General features: G+C 40.4%; 1 protein-coding gene and 1 long non-coding RNA gene across 9 annotated transcripts; one reads left to right on the top strand and one right to left on the bottom strand.

Annotated features, from left to right (window-relative positions):
- Positions 1-2,026: 2,026 nt before the first annotated feature.
- LOC141565028 (butyrophilin-like protein 2) lies at positions 2,027-17,175 on the bottom strand. Of its 7 annotated transcripts, XM_074308418.1 has the most exons (6): positions 16,825-17,157; positions 16,111-16,440; positions 6,628-6,974; positions 5,892-6,200; positions 4,918-5,040; positions 4,228-4,708 (listed from the first exon to the last, which is right to left on the bottom strand). In XM_074308418.1, exons 1-3 carry the CDS (start codon positions 16,859-16,861, stop codon positions 6,742-6,744), a joined length of 600 nt encoding a protein of 199 aa, XP_074164519.1. In that variant the 5' UTR covers positions 16,862-17,157; the 3' UTR covers positions 4,228-4,708; positions 4,918-5,040; positions 5,892-6,200; positions 6,628-6,741. The 7 variants fall into 7 exon arrangements, with proteins under 7 accessions (XP_074164158.1, XP_074164239.1, XP_074164331.1 ...); XM_074308057.1 differs by lacking the exon at positions 6,628-6,974 and having other exon boundaries at positions 2,027-4,691; positions 16,825-17,142; XM_074308334.1 differs by lacking the exon at positions 4,228-4,708 and having other exon boundaries at positions 4,877-5,040.
- Positions 17,099-19,227, top strand: LOC141565975 (uncharacterized). 2 transcript variants are annotated; one of them, XR_012489208.1, is made up of 3 exons: positions 17,099-17,266; positions 17,597-17,719; positions 17,988-19,227. It is a non-coding gene; the product is annotated as an uncharacterized LOC141565975 (long non-coding RNA). The 2 variants fall into 2 exon arrangements; XR_012489198.1 differs by lacking the exon at positions 17,099-17,266 and having other exon boundaries at positions 17,292-17,719.
- The last annotated feature ends 1,568 nt before the right edge of the window (positions 19,228-20,795 follow it).

Genomic DNA, 20,795 nt, shown 5'->3' with positions numbered 1-20,795 from the left:
TCCCATTGAAAGAAATCCACCTGTTTCCTATGCTTTGTTACTCTGTCCTCCCGGTCTTTTCTTAGTAAAATCAGAAGGCTAAACTCTCTCATACCAGAAAAATGAAGACAATGTGGAAAGGGAATAAAGCAGGAACTACAAGTATGTTGACAACTTTGTGATTCCTTAGTTATAGTTAGGGGAGGCACTGGATACTGCTTTAACTTTAAGGCCCAAGTTTATGTACTGATATAGGTCAGGAAGAGTGAAGGAATGAAGTATGATTAAGTATACACCTAAGAAGCTTTTGGCATCTTTCTACCAAAAGGTTTAAGGTAGTGGGGTAATAACAAATTTTATGGTTTAAAAAGTGTTTTACAACTCCAACCCATATACACTTCTAAGTATGCTAATCTTGAAAGCTAGAGAGTGATCACAGCAAGGTAGGCAATATGGTTATATACAAATGTACCTTCCCTAGGTAGTTACATATGAAAACAAGCCACATCCAGAGATAAAACGAATTGGAAACACTTAGAAGACTGAGGCAAACAGCCAATCCCCATTTTTTTACATAATTTGAATTTTGCAATTAGATATTTTAGGAGTTTGCAATTTGAATTTGCAATCAAACATATTAGGTTAATCAGTTTAGAGTTGGAAGAGACAGATTATCATCTAAATTCATCCCAATTCCAAACAAATAGATGAGGAAAGTGAAGACCAAGCAGACAATGTGATTGGCAGAGGTGCTACAAGATTGGAGATGGACAACAAGGGGAACAGAGTAGAAATATGAAGAGATAAGCCAATGAATCTCATTTCAATTCCTGTTAAAATCTAGAACATGGTATCTAAAAGATGGTTAGTAAATGTCTAGAAACCAACGATTCACAAAGTGTCAATATGGTATCATTGAAACCAGGTAAAAAGAGACTAAACATTTCTTTTTCTGATAGGGTAACTAGAAAGGTAAAGATAAAAGGATATATCATATATATATATATATATGATTTTAGCAAAATATTTGGAAATGTATTATTATGCTATTTTTATGGATAAGGTAAAGAAATATGAAGTAGATGATATGTAGTTGGGTGGAATGAGGACTGGCTGACTAACTAGAACCAAAAACAGTGTTAACTTGGGAAAAGGTCTTAAGTGTCTCGAGAGTTGGGATTGGTCCTATGCTGTTTAATATTTTTATTTTAGATAAAGGTAGAGTAGCATGCTTATTGAATTTACATGCGACAAAGTGGAGTGTGATAGCTTCTAGGCCTAACAAACTCAGGATCCCAAATAAAATCTTAAGATAGAATACTGGGTTAAATATGATACCATAATTATTCTTTATTATAGAATCCTGTGAATTAAAAAAAATTTTTTTTTGGATAAATGTAACTGATTTTCTTTGTTAATCTTAAACTTTTTGTTTTATGCATCTAAAAAGATTAATTTGAGGAGGGGTCCACACATAGGCTTCACCAGAATGCCAAGGGATCTACAATGCAAAAGAGGTAAAGAAGCCCTGATCTAATAAGATGAAATTTAAAAGGAGTAAGTATAAAGCTTCTTAATTGGGTTAAAAATATCAAATCCTCAAATCCAAGAGAGAACTATAGCAATTGTTTTGAAAAAGATCTAGGTAAATTGCAATTTCAATAAGAATCAACAGTGTGATATAGCAAACAAACAAAAAAAACCTAATGGGATCTCTAAAGCTGTAACAAGAGGCAGAGTACCAGGACCAGGGAGGGGCAGGACATCTGGATAATAATCCCAAAATCATGAAAACTATCTGAGCTAGGAAGATGTAATCATAAGACAGATGGATATGAGCTGTTCTGAAGTATCTTGATGGGAGTCACATGGAAGTATTGGATAATACTTAAAGCAGAGATGGATAGCAATGGCATATTTATGTTTGATATAAGAAAACCTTAACAGTGAGAATTCATGATAGTCTACCTCGGGAGATAGTGGGCTTTTCGTCTTTTGATATTAACAAATATTGATAGTAACAAATACTGGAGGACAATCTGTAAGATAGGTTGTGGAAAAGTATTTTTGTTGGCATTTGAATCCCTTTCTAGTCAGCTACGATGAATACTAGGTTAGGAATAGGAAGTAGGGCCTCTAAGCTGGTTTTTCCCCATTCATCTCACCTTCATTCTAACCAACATACATTTCTTGAATGGGAACATCACACAAAGCCCCAGGGAAGGTGGTGAGGTAAATCACTCTCATTATACTTACTAAGCTACTACTATCGATAATAAAGTGAACAATTTTAAACTTGTGAAAATGAGTGGGACAAATTATTCTTCAGCAAAACCCTACCATTCATACTAAGTTATGAACAAATGTATCTGAAGCAATCAGGCAGGGACAGTGCTAGAATGAACTTCAAATTCCATCTCCTTCATGTGAGATAAATAAAAAGTGGCTAGAAAAATTTAAATGTTAATTACTATGTACAGAATTACCATGAACTGGGGACATTTCCTAAAGTTTTCCTTCAATAATTACATTCAGTCCCCAAATCCTTCAATCTCTGGCCTGAGAAAGTAGGTAGGCTGTTTCAGTTCCCTAAAGTCACCCGATAAAAAGCATTTTATCTATTCCCTATGACACCTTCCTTGTAATTTATGTGTCAGGGTTCTATAATCTCAATTCTAGTTTTTTTTTTTTTTTTTTTTTTTTTTTTGCATAGCCTTTCACCCCTTTTTTCAAAGGTTTCTCTGAACTATGGCTCAACTTGTTGAAATCCTTCCCAAACTGAGCAACATGTTCTCTCATTTTTCCTCTTCCAGTAAAAAATGAGAGCACATTATTAGGCATTTTACCTATTTTGTTCAAAAACCCAAACTGATAATCTCCCCCATGCCACCCTTACCTCAATAATCTGCTTTAACATCACTAGAAGTTCAAAAGATCAAACATGGCCATACAGATCAATTTATCTGGAACTTATGGTCACAAAATCAGGAGGCACAGGAGATGAACTTTTCTTTATATTCTTCCCTTGACTTTCTGCCCCTCTGATCTCTTCATCTATCCCTGGAGTTGGATGATGTCTTCGTCTTTGGGAAGAACTCTGTCTCCAATTGCCCCTGGGGACTGTTCTGAAAGATCCTCATCTATCCTCAATGATTGATTATCAATCTTCCCACTTGATATCCAGCCCTCAATCCCTTCATATCCACTTGGGATTTGTTCCATGGCCTCTCCTTCCCCTGCTATTCGTCTTGTTTCATTTCTTCCAACTTCTTTAAAGCCAAGTCCTTTAATGGCTTCCTCATCCCCTAGGTGGACTTGCACTTTAGCATCCCTTCTGGAGATTTCTTCTTTGGAATTCCCTCCCTGGATCTGTCCTTCACTATCCTCTCCCTGGGTCAGTCCCTCACTATCCCTTCTCTGGGTCAGTCCCTCACTATCCCTTCTCTGGGTCAGTCCTTCACTATCCCCTCCCTGGGTCAGTCCCTCACTCTCCCCTCCCTGGGTCAGTCCCTCTCTATCCCCTCCCTGGGGCAGTCCTTCACTATCCCCTCCTTGAATTTGTCCTTCACTATCCCCTCCCTGGGTCAGTCCCTCTCTCTCCCCTCCCTGGGTCAGTCCCTCACTATCCCCTCCCTGGGTCAGTCCCTCACTATCCCCTCCCTGGGTCAGTCCTTCTCTATCCCCTCCCTGGGTCAGTCCCTCTCTCTCCCCTCCCTGGGTCAGTCTCTCACTATCCCCTCCCTGGGTCAGTCCCTCACTATCCCCTCCCTGGGTCAGTCCCTCACTATCCCCTCCCTGGGTCAGTCCTTCTCTATCCCCTCCCTGGGTCAGTCCCTCACTCTCCCCTCCCTGAGTCAGTCCCTCTCTATCCCCTCCATGGGGCAGTCCTTCACTATCCCCTCTCTGGGTCAGTCCCTCACTATCCCCTCCCTGGGTCAGTCCTTCACTATCCCCTCCTTGAATCTGTCCCTCACTATCCCCTCTCTGGGTCAGTCCCTCACTCTCCCCTCCCTGGGTCAGTCCCTCACTCTCCCCTCCCTGGGTCAGTCCCTCTCTCTCCCCTCCCTGGGTCAGTCCCTCTCTATCCCCTCCCTGGGGCAGTCCTTCTCTATCCCCTCCCTGGGTCAGTCCATTATCCCTTCCTCTTTGGGTCTGTCTTTCAGCATCCCTTTTCTCAGTATGTCCTTCACCATTCTGTTTTTCAGTGGCTTCTTTATCTCTCTTGTGAACCTCTATCTCTCTATTGCCTTTTATGATCTGCCCTTCAGATTTTATTTCTTTAGCCTCCTGAAACTGTAGCTCAGTATCCACTTCAAATTCTTCCAGAACTCGTCCCTCACTCTCTACATATCCTTCTAGGTTCTGCCCTTTACTTTCACCTTTTTCTACTAAGATCTGACCCTCCCTAGTACCTTCTAATGCAAGGATCTTATCCTCAGTCTCTCTACATTCTACAATGATTTGTCTCTTGATCCTTGAATACCTCACTTCCATCAACCCGACAGTCTTTCTATAGCCCTGTAGGAATCCAGTTTTTCTGTCTCCCTGAAGGATCTCTCCCTCAGACTCAGTATGATCCCTTGGTAATAATTTCTCCACCTCCCAGTTTCTTCCAGGAGACTGGAAGTCAGATGTTTCTTGAGGTTGCTCCCTGTCCTCTTCATCTGTTGCTGTCCGGACTTCTCCCTGCTCCTGCTCTTCTTCTTCTAGGCCTGGGTAATATATAAGGCTTCTCAAATGAGGAAATTTTGCTCTAAAGAGGAAAGAGCTTCCCATTTTCCTCTTAACTTTCAAAAATTCCACACCTTCTGGATTGCCTCTTCTTTTTTCACCCCCATCTTTTTCCCTTTCCAGGTTATTCAATTCTCCCTGTTGCATTCCTCCCATCTCCCTTCTCTTATATTTCATAACTCCCCATTCTCCTTACTCCCCAATCACCTCTGTTCCTTCTCAAGCTGTGGATGATGGCAAAACCTATAACAGTAATACCCAAGGTGGTGATCAGGATGCTGCTAATAATTGATGGCCTATTGTTGCTCTGAACATCTTCCCACCACTTTTCTAAACAATGGAAGAAGAAAGGGAGAGATGAGTCAGTTTCTTTACCTTTTGCTCCCCCATATAAAGTCTATCTTCCTTTAATTTTACTATAAATCAGTTCTAACACAGGACTTGCCCATACATCTGACTTTTCTGCCCTTCAAATCCCTGAAAGATATGAGCTTCATACCTACACACAACTCAGTTTTCCTTAATTTTAGGATATGTTTCCTTCACTTTTAGGCTCTTCCCCCATTCTTTTCTTTTCATCATTCACAGGGACCAAAGATTCCACAAGATTTGCCCAAAACTTTCTCCCTTACAGGAATTTTTTTTTCATCTCCCCAACATCTAAAGGATTTCCTTCCTCCTTTCTCTTCCATCCTTTCCTTTTTCTTCCCATAATGTCACCCCTCCCAGTTTATCCCACTACAGTCATATTTTCCTTAAAGTTCATTCACTTTCCTATACATTTTTCAAGCTTACCTATTTTCCCAGTTATGTTCCATTCCTCTACCAGTGACCTACTAAATGCCTTTCTCCTGTCTTTACATTTATACATCCCTCCCCAAACCTTAGAGAATATTCAGCTTGAAATGTCACCATAGGACTTAAGAGTTAGAAGGGAACTGAAAGATCATTTAACCCAAATGCCTCATTTTATAGTTTAAAAAAAAAAAACTGAGGCTCAAAGGAGCTAAGTTTATCCATGCTGGATTTCCCAAAGTAAGAGAGCAAGTAGCACAAACAGGATTCCCTCTAACTCCAGTGCTTTTCCACCACACTATATAGTCTCTCAAATTTCTTTTCATGTGTTTTCCCAATAATAATTTTCTGCCCTCTTGCTCAGATAGTCCCTGTATCTCCCTCACCTTCTTTGACTTCCATGTCTAATATCTGTTGCAGAGGATGTTCCAGAGCAGGATGAGTAACATGACAGGTAAAGTTGGCTTCTAGATCATGGGACTCAAGGGTCAAATTTAAGATCAGCTCCAAATCAAATGTGCCATCAGGATTTTGTGTGGGGGACCCCATAGAGATAGCCTCTGGTAGCCTCTGACCATTCCGTAACCACCAGGCCTGAAGACCCCTTGCAGGGTAGAAACCTTTGATCTGGCACAGCAGGGTAATCTTCTCTCCTAGAGAGACTTGGACTGGAAACAAGGAGATGTGGGGGGCAGCTAGAGCCATGTAAAGAAAGAGTGAGAAATACCAATATTAATATTTAGATTGATTTAGCTTTAAGACCTAGAATCTCAATCACTGGAGGCAGAAGTTGAATGAAAACATAAAAGGCTTTCATTGCAAAGCAGGAGCCACCAGAATGTATTAAGAAATATTTGCACACATTATAGGGGCAAACTTATGGGCAGTGTCTTTAAGATACTACAACTATCTACAGACATAGATGAGGGATGCTTTAGGGACCCAGAGATCACAAGAGATATAATTTTCACCAAGATGGATAGAAGAAATGAATCTGAATGGCTAAAATTCAGAAATATCAAGGACAAAAAAAAAAAAACTAAAAGCAAAGGGTTCAAGATTAGAGGGATTACCCTTCCTCACCAATGACACTGAAGAGGCTCTCACTGTGCCGTTCCTCACCTCCATATCCCACACTGCAGCTGTAGAGTCCTGCATCCTTAGGCTGGGCTCTGAGTATTGTCAGGGAGGCATTGCCCAAAAGCAGCTCTGCCTCAGAAAAAGAGCCTAAGGTTGTTAGCCCCCCAGGCCCTTCACCCACATCTTCTCTTCCTCCTCCTCCTCCTCCTCCTCCTCCTCCTCCTTCTTTGGTGGAAACTGGGCTACAATTCGTCCCCCTGGAGCATACCAACGTATTGTGAGTGAACTCAATTCAATTACATCCCCTATGCTGAAGCGACATTTGAGCAGTGCTGAAGAGCCCATAGTCACCCAAGAAGAGGGCTCTGTGTAGATCTGCAGGTCGGATCCTGAAGGAGAAAGATAAAATGGGATAGGAAGAGAGAGAAATATAAAAATATAGATCCAAAGATGAAAAAGTAACAGAAAGAGAAAAGAAAGAGAAATATAGATGCAAAGACATGGAGAGAGGGAGAAAGAGAACAAAATCAGAATCAGCTCAAAGTCCCGGCCTAACACCCCCAAAGCAAAAACCTTAAGAGGGAAATGAGTTTCCTAGCTGACAGTTTCAGGGACAAAATCAAAATGTGGATAGAACTTTAGACTAGAAATCAACATATGTTTTCTGCTTGGAAGTACTACTGATTGGCAGTGTGCTCCTTAAGTTATTTACCCTGAGTCTCAGTTTCCCCATCAAATGGAAGACAACACTACCTCATAGAGTTATGACTAGCATGGTAGAAGATATCTATAATGTGCTTTGAAAAAAATCACATGATAAGATAAAGTATTTTATTGAATATCAACTTTTTTTAGATTAAATTAATCAGGGCCAAGCTACTCAAGGGTCTTCATTTTTATATAATGAGAAAAATTGAAAGGGCATTGAGAGCATGAGAAAAGGGAAAATTATTCAGTATATGTAGGACAAAGTAAAAAGATCTACAGATACTGTGAAGGCAGCTGACAGAACAGACCTGTCTCCTCTCTGGCTCTTTCTAGCTCCTAAGGACAATGATTACCTGAAACAGAGAAGTCCTTACTACTATAACATGTGAAAAAAAAAAAAAAAAAAGCACTATCTGGCGAATCAGAGGGTTTGGGTTCAAACATCCAAACTCAGCTTCCTGACTTTATTAACTGTGGAACCGCAGAGCACATTATTTAGCAGTTTTAGGTTTCCATTTCCTTCTCAGTTAAATGAGGTAATTAAGACTCTATAACAGGGTTGGGGAATCTTTTTCTCTGCCAAGGGTCATTTGAATATTTATAATATCATTTGCAGGCCATACAAAATTATCAACTTATAGAAGTCAAGTTGTAGGAGGTTGTTGTACCTAACTCTTAGCTCATCATCAGCTGTGGTTGCCTTGGCAAGGCCAGACATTCCCTACTTCTACTCTACAACTTCCAAAATCCTTTTTAGCTCTAAATCTATTATCCTACTCACCAAACAACTTCATTATCTTAATTTGTTCTCCCCAAAAGGGAAAGAAATCTTTTTTTATGCCTTCCTTTCTTTAGCAAATACTTAATATGAGGCAAAACCCTGAACAATGTGCTACATATGATAAACAAAATATTGAGTTGGGCTTTGAAGGAAATAAGCAAAAGCAACAAAATTACAGACACAATTTATGCTGGCAGTGATGAGCAGACCACTTTTGGTCAGAAGGGAAAGGAAGCCTGAAGCCCTATTGTGACTTTGAGTAATAATCTAAGGAATGAGATTTTGCTGCTAACTGAAGAAAGCCAAAGGGACCCAATGAAATGGAATGACATTATATCAAGGCCAGATCATGATGGATGTGGTGTGGAAAAAGGACTGATGGGAAACCAAGGAGGTCAGGAGACTTTTGTAAGTCTAGAAGAGAAATGCTATGGGCCTAGAATGAGAGTAGCAATTAAAAAAAAAAAGAAAGAAAGAAAGAAAGAAAGAAAGAAAGAAAACCAGGCATTGAGGGTGGGGGCAGATAGGAAAACTTTTCCAAAATGAATCTACAGGATTAATTGTAGAGAATGAAAGTTATCTATAGGCTAGCAAAGCCAGAAGGAAATAAGTAAGATACGAAATGTGGTTTTAAGCTATGTTGAACTTAAGGTCCTAGCTAGCAAGACATCTAGGTGGAGACACCTAATAGGCAGACATAGATTTTGGTGTCATCTTTCCAACCCCTTTCAATATGCCAGTTAAAGAGGTAAAATTGGATGAAATCTCTTTGGAATAATAGAAGAGGGCCAAGGACAGTGTTGAGAAATGACTGTTAAACAGATAAGAAAAAGAGATAAGAAGAATGGTAGAATGGTTAGAAAAATGGAAAAACTGGGGAAATACGATGTCATTAAAGCCAGGAGAGAATGAGTCCACAATGTCAAATACTAAAAAGATTACGAGAGGTTAAAGATTGAAACAAAGATATTAAATCTGAAGAAAAAGAGGTCATTGGCTACTTCTGAGAAAATAATTTTACTGAAGTTGTAACAGGTGCAGAATGAAGATTAGAAAGCAGATCATCATCATAGCTCTTTCCAGAAGTTTGGCTGCAAGAGGGAAAAAGGGCAGTAAGCAGAAGCAGGAAAGGTTTTGGTTTTTTTCATAGGAGAGTCATGCATTTGTTTTATTCATTCAGTTCTTATTAAACACTTCAATGCATGCAAAACACCTATGCAAAAAAGGAGTAGATACAATGTCAAGACAGGATATGGTAGGTTTGATGGAGATATAAAACAAAAGCAGAGATAACTATAATAATAAATAAAGCATTTATTAAGCACTTACAAAGTGCCAGATATGGTGCTAATACTAAACATTACATGATAATCATGTCACAAAGATGCAAGTCAAAGAACCGAGTAAGGTTTAAAGGGCAAGTTTGTTACAGAGAAAGGAAATCAGGAAAGGCTTCCTGGAGAAAGTGGCAACTGCATTGAGCTTCAGGAGAGAAGACATTCTAAGTAAAGGAACCAGGGTAAGAAATGCACAGAGATGGGAAAGCACAGGAGTATAATTCAGAGAGCTAGTGAAGAATACCACACAAGTTTAAATTTTATGCTTCAGGCACCAGGGAAGCACTAACATTTGTTAAGATGAAGTGTTATGTAGCAAAACAATCAGCATTAAAAGAGATGGATTCCATGGCCTTCCTGGCTGCTGTTACCAACTACCTTTTCTTCCTCTACTTTGGTCATTTGCAGGATTGGAGGAGGTTCAGCAAAATAAAATTGCAGTGAGTTGAATGAAGCTATTAGGGCCTATTTAGACAGGTCCTTTTATCAAATCCAGGCAAGTATTCATCATGAGTAACTTTGAAGTGGCTGCTTCTGCTATTTATCTGGAATTAGAGCTTTCCTTCACCAAAAGACTTTCAGTGCCACCATTACAAATAGCTATCCTGGACCCTCTAAGCAAATCACGTTTTACCTGGAACACATCATAACCACAGATACCTTCATATCAAGATTCTAATTAGAACCTTAGGGTTAAGGGACAGCTTGGTGGTACAGTGGATAGAACACCAGCCCTGAAGTCAGGAGGACCTGAGTTCAAATCTTATCTCAGACACTTAACACTTCCTGGCTGTGTGACCCTGGACAAGTCACTTAACCCCAATCGCCTCAGCAAAAAAAAAAAAAAAAAAGAACCTTACGGCTGATTTAATCTACAAATTTTCTTGTACTTGGTCAATTCCCCTGACCTTCACTAGCAAGTTTTTATGTCTTGCTCCCCAGTGATTTGATCAGGAAAAAAACAACAAACCCTCTTTTCTCTGCAACCACTTCCTTATCACTACCCACTTATTATTTGATTTCCAGTTCCATCATTCTATCTCAAACTCCAGTTCTCTGATCTTCTCCCTTCCTCTCCCAGCCTTTTGTTTTGCTGATGCTTTTAAAATGTCACTGTTAGGGGCAGCTAGATGACATAGTAGATAGAGCAGTAGCCCTGGAATCAGGAGGATCTGATTTCAAATGTGTCAGATTTAGACAAGTCCTCTTATCAAATCCAGGCAAGTATTCATCATGAGTAGCTTTGAAATGGCTGCTTCTGTTATTTATCTAGAATTAGAGTTTTCCTTCACCAAAAGACTTTCACAGTGCCACCATTACAAATAGCTATCCTGGGCATTTGATAGACATTTGACACGACATTTACTAGCTGTGTGACCCTGAGCAACTCATTTAACTCTGACTGACTCAGAACTCTTCAACCCCACCCTCACCACCAAATATCAATGTCACCAATGACTTTTCCATCCACCTCTTCAAACTTTGTTTTGTAATAAATGAGAATGCAAAATAAATCATTATATTGGCTATGTCTGAAAATGTGTTCTTCTATAACTACATTTTATTTATGTTCACCAAAGAGGTATTCCAATCCTTATAAAAATTTTTTTTTCATCTAAGATTTTGTCCACTCACACATTCTGGTGTTTTCACCTGAAGACACCGTCTCCTGTACTGGCTATTCTTCATTTCATGTTTTTTGACATACAAATACAAGAGGGAAGAAGTGATTTACTCCTTGTTCCCTACTTGTTCTAGATTTTCCCTCAGCCACCATCATTCAACAACCCACCTTCCTTTGGGGTTAACCCAATCCAACTGCAATGCTCTGCCTAAAAATCCTCATTGCTGTCATCTACTGATCCAGATGTCATTTCTGCCTTCTACCACAATGAGTGGTAAAATTTAAAATTTCTCTCTCTACTCAAACATTTGGTATCCCATTTCTGGTGACTTCAATATTTAGCATCAAGGTCATCAACCTCTACAACTCCCCACAGCTTCCATACCTTCTCTTTCTTAGCTATCTAAGATGTGTTCATACTTTAGACTTCAATATCACATATAACTACTTTCCCATAATCCTGAATTCTGAAATTTCTTTTCTTGGAATCAAAATAGCATCTTTCCATCTCTCTTCTCCTAAACATGCTCTTTATCCCCACCAAGACCACTAGTCTCCCCATCCTCTCCTTTATTCCAAATCCATTCATCTTACCCTCGCTTTTCCTACCTATTGAGAAACTTATCATCATCTTACACCTTTTGCTCCCCAATCTCTGTTGCTGAGGCAAAAACCCTCTTTCCCTGTAATCATTTTTCTTTCTATTACTACTTAGTCCTACCATCTTCTGACTCACTCAAATCTCATTATCTGAGTCTTGATCCCATCATTATATTTAGCCTTTTTCAGAGCTTGAGAATCTCAACAGTTTTTTTAATTATATTTTTACATTTATTCATAAATATGTTTCTCTCCCTGAAAGAGTTCATCCCTTGCAACAAAGAAAAAAAAACAGTTAATTAAAAATCAACATATCCAATACATTAACCAAATCTGATAATATGTGCAATATTTCACAGCCATTCTCTCTCTCCTCTGCAAAGAAAAGAAGGTACATTTTTTAAAACACTTCTTGAGGACCAACCATTTTGGTTATGATAATTAAGCTTATTCATGATTTTCTGGCAATTATTTTTATTTGTCTACGTTATTGTAGTCAACCAGTGACCTCTTATTAAATGCTATAGCATTTTGTCATTCTTCATCTTCCTTGACCTTTCTGCAGATTTTGATATTGCTGATCTGTTCTCATCTTGGGTTTCTATGAATGATACTGTTCTCTTAGTGAGATTTTTTCCTTTTATGATTCAGCCATATATATTCCTCAAGATTCTGTCCTATTGTGCAACAAGAAAATGATATTCACACACATGTATTGTACCTAGACTATATTGTAACACATGTAAAATGTATGGGACTGCCTGTCATCGGGGGGAGGGAATAGAGGGAGGGGGGGTAATTTGGAAAAATGAATACAAGGGATAATATTATAAAAAAATATATATATATAATAAAAAAAAAATAAAATAAAAAAATAAAAAAGATTCTGTCCTAAATTGTCTCTTCTTCAATATTCCATCCCTTGGTGATGGCATCTTCTTCAATGAATCCAATTATCATCTTGTTTCAAATAATTCCCAAATCTTTCTTGAATTTCAGATAGACCTATATCTTTACTTGAAATAAGGTGTCTTATTTCACTTTTAAACTCAACATCTCCAAAGCAGACTTCATCATGATCTCTCTTCCCTCGACTTACCTCTTCTCCAAACACCCTCATTTCTGTTGATAGTACAATCTTCTCAAGTCACCAAATTAAAAAACTGGAAGTATCTGATTCTATCCTCACTCTCATTACTAATCAGTCACCAAGTATTACTGACTCTTCCTCTCCATCTTTTCTATATGTCCCCTTTTTTTACTATTTCACTTGGTAATTTCATTGGCTTCCATGGGATTTAATTATTTTCTCTATGCTGATGATTCTTAAATCTACCTGCACTATCCTAACCTCTCTGTTGCCTCCAATCTTGCACCTCCATCTTTCAGGCATCTCAAGCCAAATGTTGAGTAAGCATCTTAAACTCATTATTTATCCCTATAGGACCACCCCCAATTCATTATCCCCTTTTCTCTATTACGGTGAGAGGGCAACACCATCCTCTCAATTGCTCAAGCATAGGAGTTATTTTGGATTCCTCATCATCTCACTTCCCATATCCAAGCAGTTGCCAAGGCCTGTTGATTTTATCTTTGCTATAATTCTCAAATATACTTCCTTCTCTCCTCTGATAACCTGTATTCTAGCCCTCACCACCACATAACCAAACTATTCCAACAGCCCGTTGGTGGGTAGCCTGCCTCATATCTCTCTCAATCCATCTTGCAATCGCACCTAACATGATTTTACAGAAACTGGTGTGATACCAACCCCTAGTCCATAAACTTCAGTGGCTCCCTATGCCCTCAGGATCAAAGAAATAATGCTCTATTTTGCATTCAAATTCTTTCAAAACCCAGCTCAATTTTTCACACCCTCCCCCCAATCTTCTTATACCTTATTCTCTAACACATATACATTGACCCAGTGACACACTGACCTCGTGGTTGTTCCCCATTCGTAGAATGCTCTCCTTTCTCCATTCTACCTACAGAACACTCCTTATCTCTGGCTGTTCCCCATTCGTAGAATGCTCTCCTTTCTCAATTCTACCTACAGATCTCCCTGGCTTATTTTAAATCTCAACTAAGATCCTATAGATTCTATGGCCTACATGAAGACTTCCCTAACCTCTCTTAATTCCAGTACCTTTCTTTTGTTAACCATTTCCTTTTTATCCTACTTACATTGTTACTTTGTTTTCATGTTGTCTCCCTCATTACAGTGTAAGGTTCCTATGAGCAGGAATTCTCTTTTGCCTTTTTAGATCCCCTGTCACTTAGCACAATGTCTGGTACATAGCAGGTGCTTAATGTTTATTAATTGATTGATTCTCACAATTTACCTTGCCACTGCAAGAGTCCAATTCCACATCCACTCTCCTTTGAATTATTATACTATCTACCTATACTTATTATACTAATTGGTCATTCTGCTTAAAGCCTTTCCCCTCCTAAATCCATTCTTCCCACTGCAAATATAATTTTCCTAAGGCACAGACTTGAACATGTCACCCTCAGCTCAGCAACCTTGAGGAGGATCTCTATTTAAGCTCTAAGATAAAATACAAACTCCTCAGCCTGGCTTTAAAGCCTCCACAATTTTGATTGTAACCTATCTAGTGCATCTATAGCACAAGCTGTCCTATGACTAGAATGAATGCTCATTAAAGCCTTTCAGAATCTTTATCTTCCTTCAAAGAATAGCTCAGGTTACTTTTTTTTTTTTTTTTTTTTTTTTAAAGAAAAATCTTGTTCCATGGTCTCACTGAAAGTTGTGATCCCTCAAGTCACTCTTAGAGCATTGTCTAACATTCTCTTCTATTCCCCAGTTGCATACTTTGTGTTATATTTTACCTGTATGAATATTAATGTCACACACACCCATCTCATCCTGTCCGATTTGCAAGGACTGCTTCCCTTTTTTGGTTTCTAATCCAATCACAGGATTTTGTTCATTATAGATTTTTAATGTTTGTAGAGCCAAATAATACCTCTTCCTCTACAAAAAGAGAATGGATGAAAACATGTTTTGAGGGCCACTGGAAGTAGCAGTAAAAGTTCCTATTTTTAAAGAATCTCAGTAAAATAAAAGATGAGATCTGATAAGGCTTGAGAATGGAAGATTGAGCAAAGAAAGGAAATGGAACAAGATAATATAGTGAATAGGATAAGGATAGGCAATGGATGAATTAAAAAGATTGTCAAATAGAAGGGAGAGTGCATTGTCTAAGATGATTGTTAAGAAATAATAATTTATAAGGGAGGAAATGAACTTTGGCTTCGGGTTTTTCCCCCCGCTGTGTTTGGCAGCTCAGAAGCAGAAAAAAGCAGATGGGAGATTTACATGTTGTAAACCTCTGGCTTTCTAAAAACAATCAGTCTCTAGTGAATTGGGATGACAACTGCCCAGAATTCTGCATATTGGCAGAATTAGGAGATCAGACTTTAGAATCCTTCCCAACTACCTGAAGAGTCCCCAAAACAGGAGGAGTATTTAGAACAATGCAGATCCGGAAGCCTCCTCTCCCTCCTCATGACTGTCTCAGTTAGTACCTTTAAGACAGAAAGATCCAGGGGTTCTAAATACCCAACTGCTTGGAAAATAGAAAGGATGGAAATTCACAAGAATCAGTGTTATAGAAAGTTTCCAATATTTGGTTTTCGTTAAGATAGCAATTGCTTCTTGGCTGTAGGTTAACAAATGGCAGAACAGCTTGGGGTTCACAAGTTGGCAGAAAAAAAATTTGGCCATCTATGGTATAATAAAGGTAAATCTATCTGGAACTTCATAGCTTACAAAGTAGTTTCACATGTATTATCTCCCTTCATCATCACAATTCTGTAAGACAGTTATGGCAGACTATTCCCACTTTTTAACATTAGAGGGAACTATAGATAGAATAATTTTTGATTTGCTCTAGTCACAGCAAGTGATGGCAGCAACAGCAAAATTAGAATCTAGAGCTTCTAACTCCCTGTCAAGTCTTCTTTTGCCTACACTACACCAACACTATAGAAATGATAAGTAGAAAAATCATGCTTTCTCTATACTGTCATAGGGAATATGATGAAAATGTATAACACTACCCAAAAGGGAGCAGGAGTTGTTCTTGGGTTATATTTTATTATTTCTAGGATTATCAGCCTCTATCTTGATAAATCATAAGATATCATGGATTTTGAGCTGGAAAGGACCTTAGAGGCCAGCCCTCTCATTTGACAGGTAAGGAAACTGAGGCTTAGAGAGATTAAGTGGCTTGCCCAGTGTTACTCAGCTAGTAATATAAGATTTGAATTTAAGTCTTCCTGGCTCCAAGTGCAGCACTTTATTCATTAGGCCATATAAGTGATTGAGGACCAGGGTCCCATAGTCACTAAGGCCGGGCTCCAGGATCTAAACCCCGGTTGTCTAACTCCTACTCCAGTGCTCTCAGCGGAACCACTAAGCCTCTACCAGGAGGCGGCACCCTTACCTGAAATCTCCAGAAGAACTCCAGCTTCTGCCTGCTGTTCCCCAACTGTCACAGTGCAGTAGTAAGAGCCCAGATCTGCCATGGCCACACGATGGAGCAGCAGGGAAGCATTGCCCTTCCGCAGGCCCTCTGCACTCTCGGGTAGCTCTGTGCCTGGGCGCTGGGTCACTAAGATCCCATCATACTCCGCCAGACGCCACTGGCCGTGGTGCCAGAACACAGTGGGAGTTGGCGTGTCCTTGCCCACTGCAGGGAAAATGCACTGCAGGAGCACGTCTGACCCTAGGGAGACCAGCACCGGAGAGGGGTCCATGGAAATGTGGAAGGTAGCTGGATCGGAAAAGGAAACTCACCATGTGTAAAACAGTGACAATGCCAGGGAGCCCCTACATCTCCTTCCCACGTGTGCTTTTAAAACCTCTGGCAAAAGGGAGCGAAGCCACAAAGCCAACCTCTAAAAGTTGCCCCCATGCCCCCGTGCTCCCTACTGGGACCAGCCTCCTCTGGGACTCCTGGGGAACCACAGAACGTCAGATCTAGAAGGAACCTTAGGAAGCCAGATCCAACTTCCTCCTCTAGAAGTCCCCGGCCGGGTGAGGAGCTGCGGAACAGAACTGCCGCCTTTTCCCTCCGCTACACCAGCACTGCCCCCCCAGCCCCCACCCCCGGCAAACCCCGAGGGCTTCCAGGGCAGGCAGTCCTCCTCCAACTCACCAGCTCCCCCAAGCCAGAACCACAGAGTCCACTCCATGTCGGGAGACTGAGGCTGGGAGCCCCGCACACACCTCCCCTAACTGAGGCCTGCTTCCTTCGACTGCTGCCCTTCAACTTGGACTTGGGCCACAGCACAGCCCGGCAGGCGGGGAGGGGGCGAGGGGCCCGCCCCCGCTCCGATCCGAGATAGAGGCTGTGGGGGCGGAGACATGGGGAAGCTCCTCCACGCGAGACCTCGCACGCCCACTCGGCTACCCCGGCCCGTAACGGCGCCGACTCGCGCCGCGGAAGCTTTCCCGCCGTACCCACCCCCAATCTGCTGTCGTCGTCTTCGCCCCAGCCACAAGCTGAGAAGCGGAAAACAGCCATCCGGAACGCCCAAGGAAGCACGTTGCGCATGCGCAATTCTTCCCAAAAGGGGGCGGAGCCACGCATTAAAGTGGTGCGTCGTATCGGGAAATAGAGAAAGGCCGCGTCCGCTGATTGGCTGCGGTGCTAGGGCGCCACTAGCATAAAAGGAAGGTCCCCGGTGCGGGCGGAGGAGAAGGGTGCTGACAAGTGTGGTTCTCGGAGGTACTCCAGACCGGCAGACCTTGTCTGATCATTTCCCAATACCCTTCCCCGTGTAGGATCACCCCAGCTTTTCGTTACTATGTCTTACACCACTTGGTCTCATAAAGCCGGTCCAATCACACTCTACTTTTTGTTCTTTTTTTTACTGCTGTTCCTCTTCTTTTGTGGTTGGTATATCTATACCCGAATCCTCATCCAGAGGACGCTAGCAGAAGGCACGGACGACACGAACTGGAGTAACCAAGTTGGCTACACCCGCCGAAGATGACCCCGAGTCCATTCTCCCCCAAATCAACAGGTCTGCGGGCTAGACCTAGCCCAGGTGAGGAAAGGCAAAGGTCAAGGGGAGGGGACTCCAAGGAACACAATTCAAATGATCAATTGCCTAGTGCTGCATAGCAGACCTGTTTCCACAAATAAACCTGACCTATTCCACTGGATAACCTAATGCTTAAGAGACAAGGTGTTTGAAGCATTGTCAACGTGTTCAAAAGAACCACAAAGCATTCACCCATCCATTAGATTTTTCCCAACTTTACCCATTAGTGATGCCACTTAATAACCTTCTTATCCTCCCTACTGCTCCCTAGGCCTGAATCATGGAAGTGTGTTCACCCAAATCCAAACTGGCCAATTCTCTTGGAGACCACCTGGAAAAGAGCAGCAGAGTGGATTTGTTTCCTGAGACCTATCTGCAAACATGGATCCATGATTATTGCTGTGACTACACCTGATTCGGCTGAACTGGGCATCATGCTGGTTTTATATGATGATCTGAAATCTGTAATACTTATTTCCAACACGGAAGAGATTACTCTGACTTAACATGTAATTGAAGGATTTAATATTTTCCTTGGTTTTCCTTAGGACAAAAACCAAGACTCACTAGTGTATCCTGTGAGCTACACATGGAAGGCGTTAGTAATATACCTTATCTTAGAAGATTGGTTTTCTAATCAACCTCTGGCTATATGATCTTATTCCAATGGCTCTCTCTACTCTTGCCAGTTATGTCTATTTCCTTTGGTACCAGCATGTCCAGTGATTCACTAAGTTACATGGAAAAGTCTAGTTTCAAATCAGAGTTGGAAGATACTAAATGATCATCTACTCCAACCATTTAGATTGGAGGCCACTGTTAGGATGTTCTGGCTACAACAGTGGACTTAAGTACCTAGATCGGAATCCAGCCTAGGACTTGACAGTTTTGGTCATAGGCAAACCTAGCCCCTAGAGTAACCTCAGTTTCCTTAACTATATACAGGCTAATATGAAAAACAAGTTTGTGTATCTTATATAAATATGAATTATGCAGCTTCTATTTGAAATCATGAGGTCACAACAAGTTTTGTTCAAAGTCCTTTCTTGTATCTAATGCTGTAATTTCTGCTCATACCCATTCTAATGTAATGCCTCTTCTGCCATCCTTCCCACTCCTCCCTCCCATCAATTTTCTCCAGCTACTATTTGTCAACTTTTTGTGTCCTGTCAAACCTTCAACAGCTACTCAATGGGATAGATTTTCAGCTATGTAATGAGCCCACCTCCATCTAGACCTAATTGATAATGTCCATCTCATCTCAGACCATTGCCCTTTACACAACAAACCAGAACATACTATAGCATACTATAGGCTTGAAGTCCTTTGATGCTTAAATTGTTTTCTACATCAATTACATTTGTGTTATACATATACAACTTTCAACATTTATAGCCAACCACAGACAAGTATCTATTTTCCTAATCTATAAAATGGGAAGGATACTTGTGCTAATTACTTTCATATCTCTATAAGGAAATCTATATATCAATAAAACTGGTCCTATATTTTTGCTCTTCAGAGAAAAATTTATTCTGAAAATCCAAGGCTCAAGGCAGCTAAGTGGTGCAGTGGATAGAGCACCAGCCTTTAAGTCAGGAGGACGTGAGTTCAAATCTATCTCAGACATTTAACACTTCTTAGCTGTGTGACCCTGGGCAAGTCACTCAACCCCAATTATCTCAGCAAAAAAATAAAAAAATCCAAGGCTGTTAAAGCCTTCCCACATCACACCAATCCCATCCCTCAAAATTCATTTTAAGACCTGATGATGATTCTGAGGACACCATCCCTAACAGCAGCTAATCCACCCCAACTGAACTGACATTCAACCATTTGAATCTGACAAGGATAAAAGGATTCATGTTATCTTTTAAGGCCCATTTAAGGCACATTACCTATTCTTCTATGAAGTTCATCAGTGGTTCCCTTAGCTAGAAGTAATCTCTTCCTGGATTCCTACTGAGCCAGTTCTATTCAATAGACTGATGATTACTTATTGGAAGTTATTTCTATCCATCTAATCAGACTACTTGACAGCTTTCTCATTTATTTCCCCCTCCTTTAGCATCTAAGTGCAGGAGCTCACACATAACTAGGTACTTGACTAGTATTTACACTTGAAGGGTTTCTTCAGGGGGTTAGTTAATAAGGCTATTTAATAATGAGGAGTGAAATCAAAAGAGATTAAGCTATTTGCTCATTAAAGTCACACAGCTAAGAGGCAGGGCTTGAACTCTAGTCTCCTGATCCCAAGTTCAATGCTTTCATTGAAGGCTGCATGCAACAGGATGGTCAGTGGACCCCTGGAAAAATCAAACTTAGTTCCAAAGATCTGAGAATATATCACTATTCTTTTAGGGAATAGGGAATTAGAGGTGTCTAATTCTATATACAATTGCAAACTTGGCTCATAAATTTAATTTTTCTAAGTGCTAGGTGATTTGGTTTTTTAACCCTTTAAGAGCGGGTGAAATATAAACTAGGAAATGAGAGGTCAGGGATCCTTACAGGATCATAACCAGCCTGCTAGAGTAGACCAGTGTTTCCCTCATCCAAAAGGTTCCTGGCTCCAGAGATTATCTATAATCTTGGATGCATGACAAGAGAAAAAAAAAATGCTCCAGATATCTCTGCCTGCTTCTAGTCCTCAGATTCAGAGCCAAAAGCCTAGTATTATACCATTTTGGAATAGGGTCATTAAAAGGCCAAAATTAAAAAGAGAAGCAGGAATAAAAACGAAAATATATCCTTCTACTTTCATAATAGAGGAAAACTCTGAGGGCCATCTTGAAGAGGCAGAACTATATACTATGTTCTGCCCATCTTTCTACCTTGACAACCATTGTGGATATCTGTGATGCAAGTGTACATTCCAAGACCAGTTAGCTTCCAAGACTTAATCCCAAAGCATACTGATCAATTTTTCAAAATATTCTATGGAATAAAAGGTCCAAGTCACACCCACCTTCTCCAAACCTCTCCAGTTCATGGAATTTTCTTTCTACTTCCTGATCTCTCAAAATCATTTCATGTATATACTAATCATGTCATGCAAAATCATAGCAGGGAATGTGGC

The sequence above is a fragment of the Sminthopsis crassicaudata genome, chromosome 1 (assembly GCF_048593235.1).
Source record: "Sminthopsis crassicaudata isolate SCR6 chromosome 1, ASM4859323v1, whole genome shotgun sequence".
Lineage (NCBI taxonomy): Eukaryota > Metazoa > Chordata > Mammalia > Dasyuromorphia > Dasyuridae > Sminthopsis > Sminthopsis crassicaudata.
Note: the sequence above shows the minus strand (reverse complement) of the source record. Positions and strands in the feature narration are given on the sequence as shown.

What these genes read in the sequence shown, in the direction of transcription:
- LOC141565028 (XM_074308057.1), bottom strand. Translation starts at nt 16,861, where the DNA reads ATGGAGTGGACTCTGTGGTTCTGGCTTGGGGGAGCTG. An exon ending in GTTCTGGCTTGGGGGAGCTG is followed by an intron (nt 16,441 to 16,824) that starts GTGAGTTGGAGG and finishes TTTCCGATCCAG; the next exon opens with CTACCTTCCACATTTCCATG. An exon ending in CAGCTTGAGAAGGAACAGAG is followed by an intron (nt 4,692 to 4,917) that starts GTGATTGGGGAG and finishes TATATTACCCAG; the next exon opens with GCCTAGAAGAAGAAGAGCAG.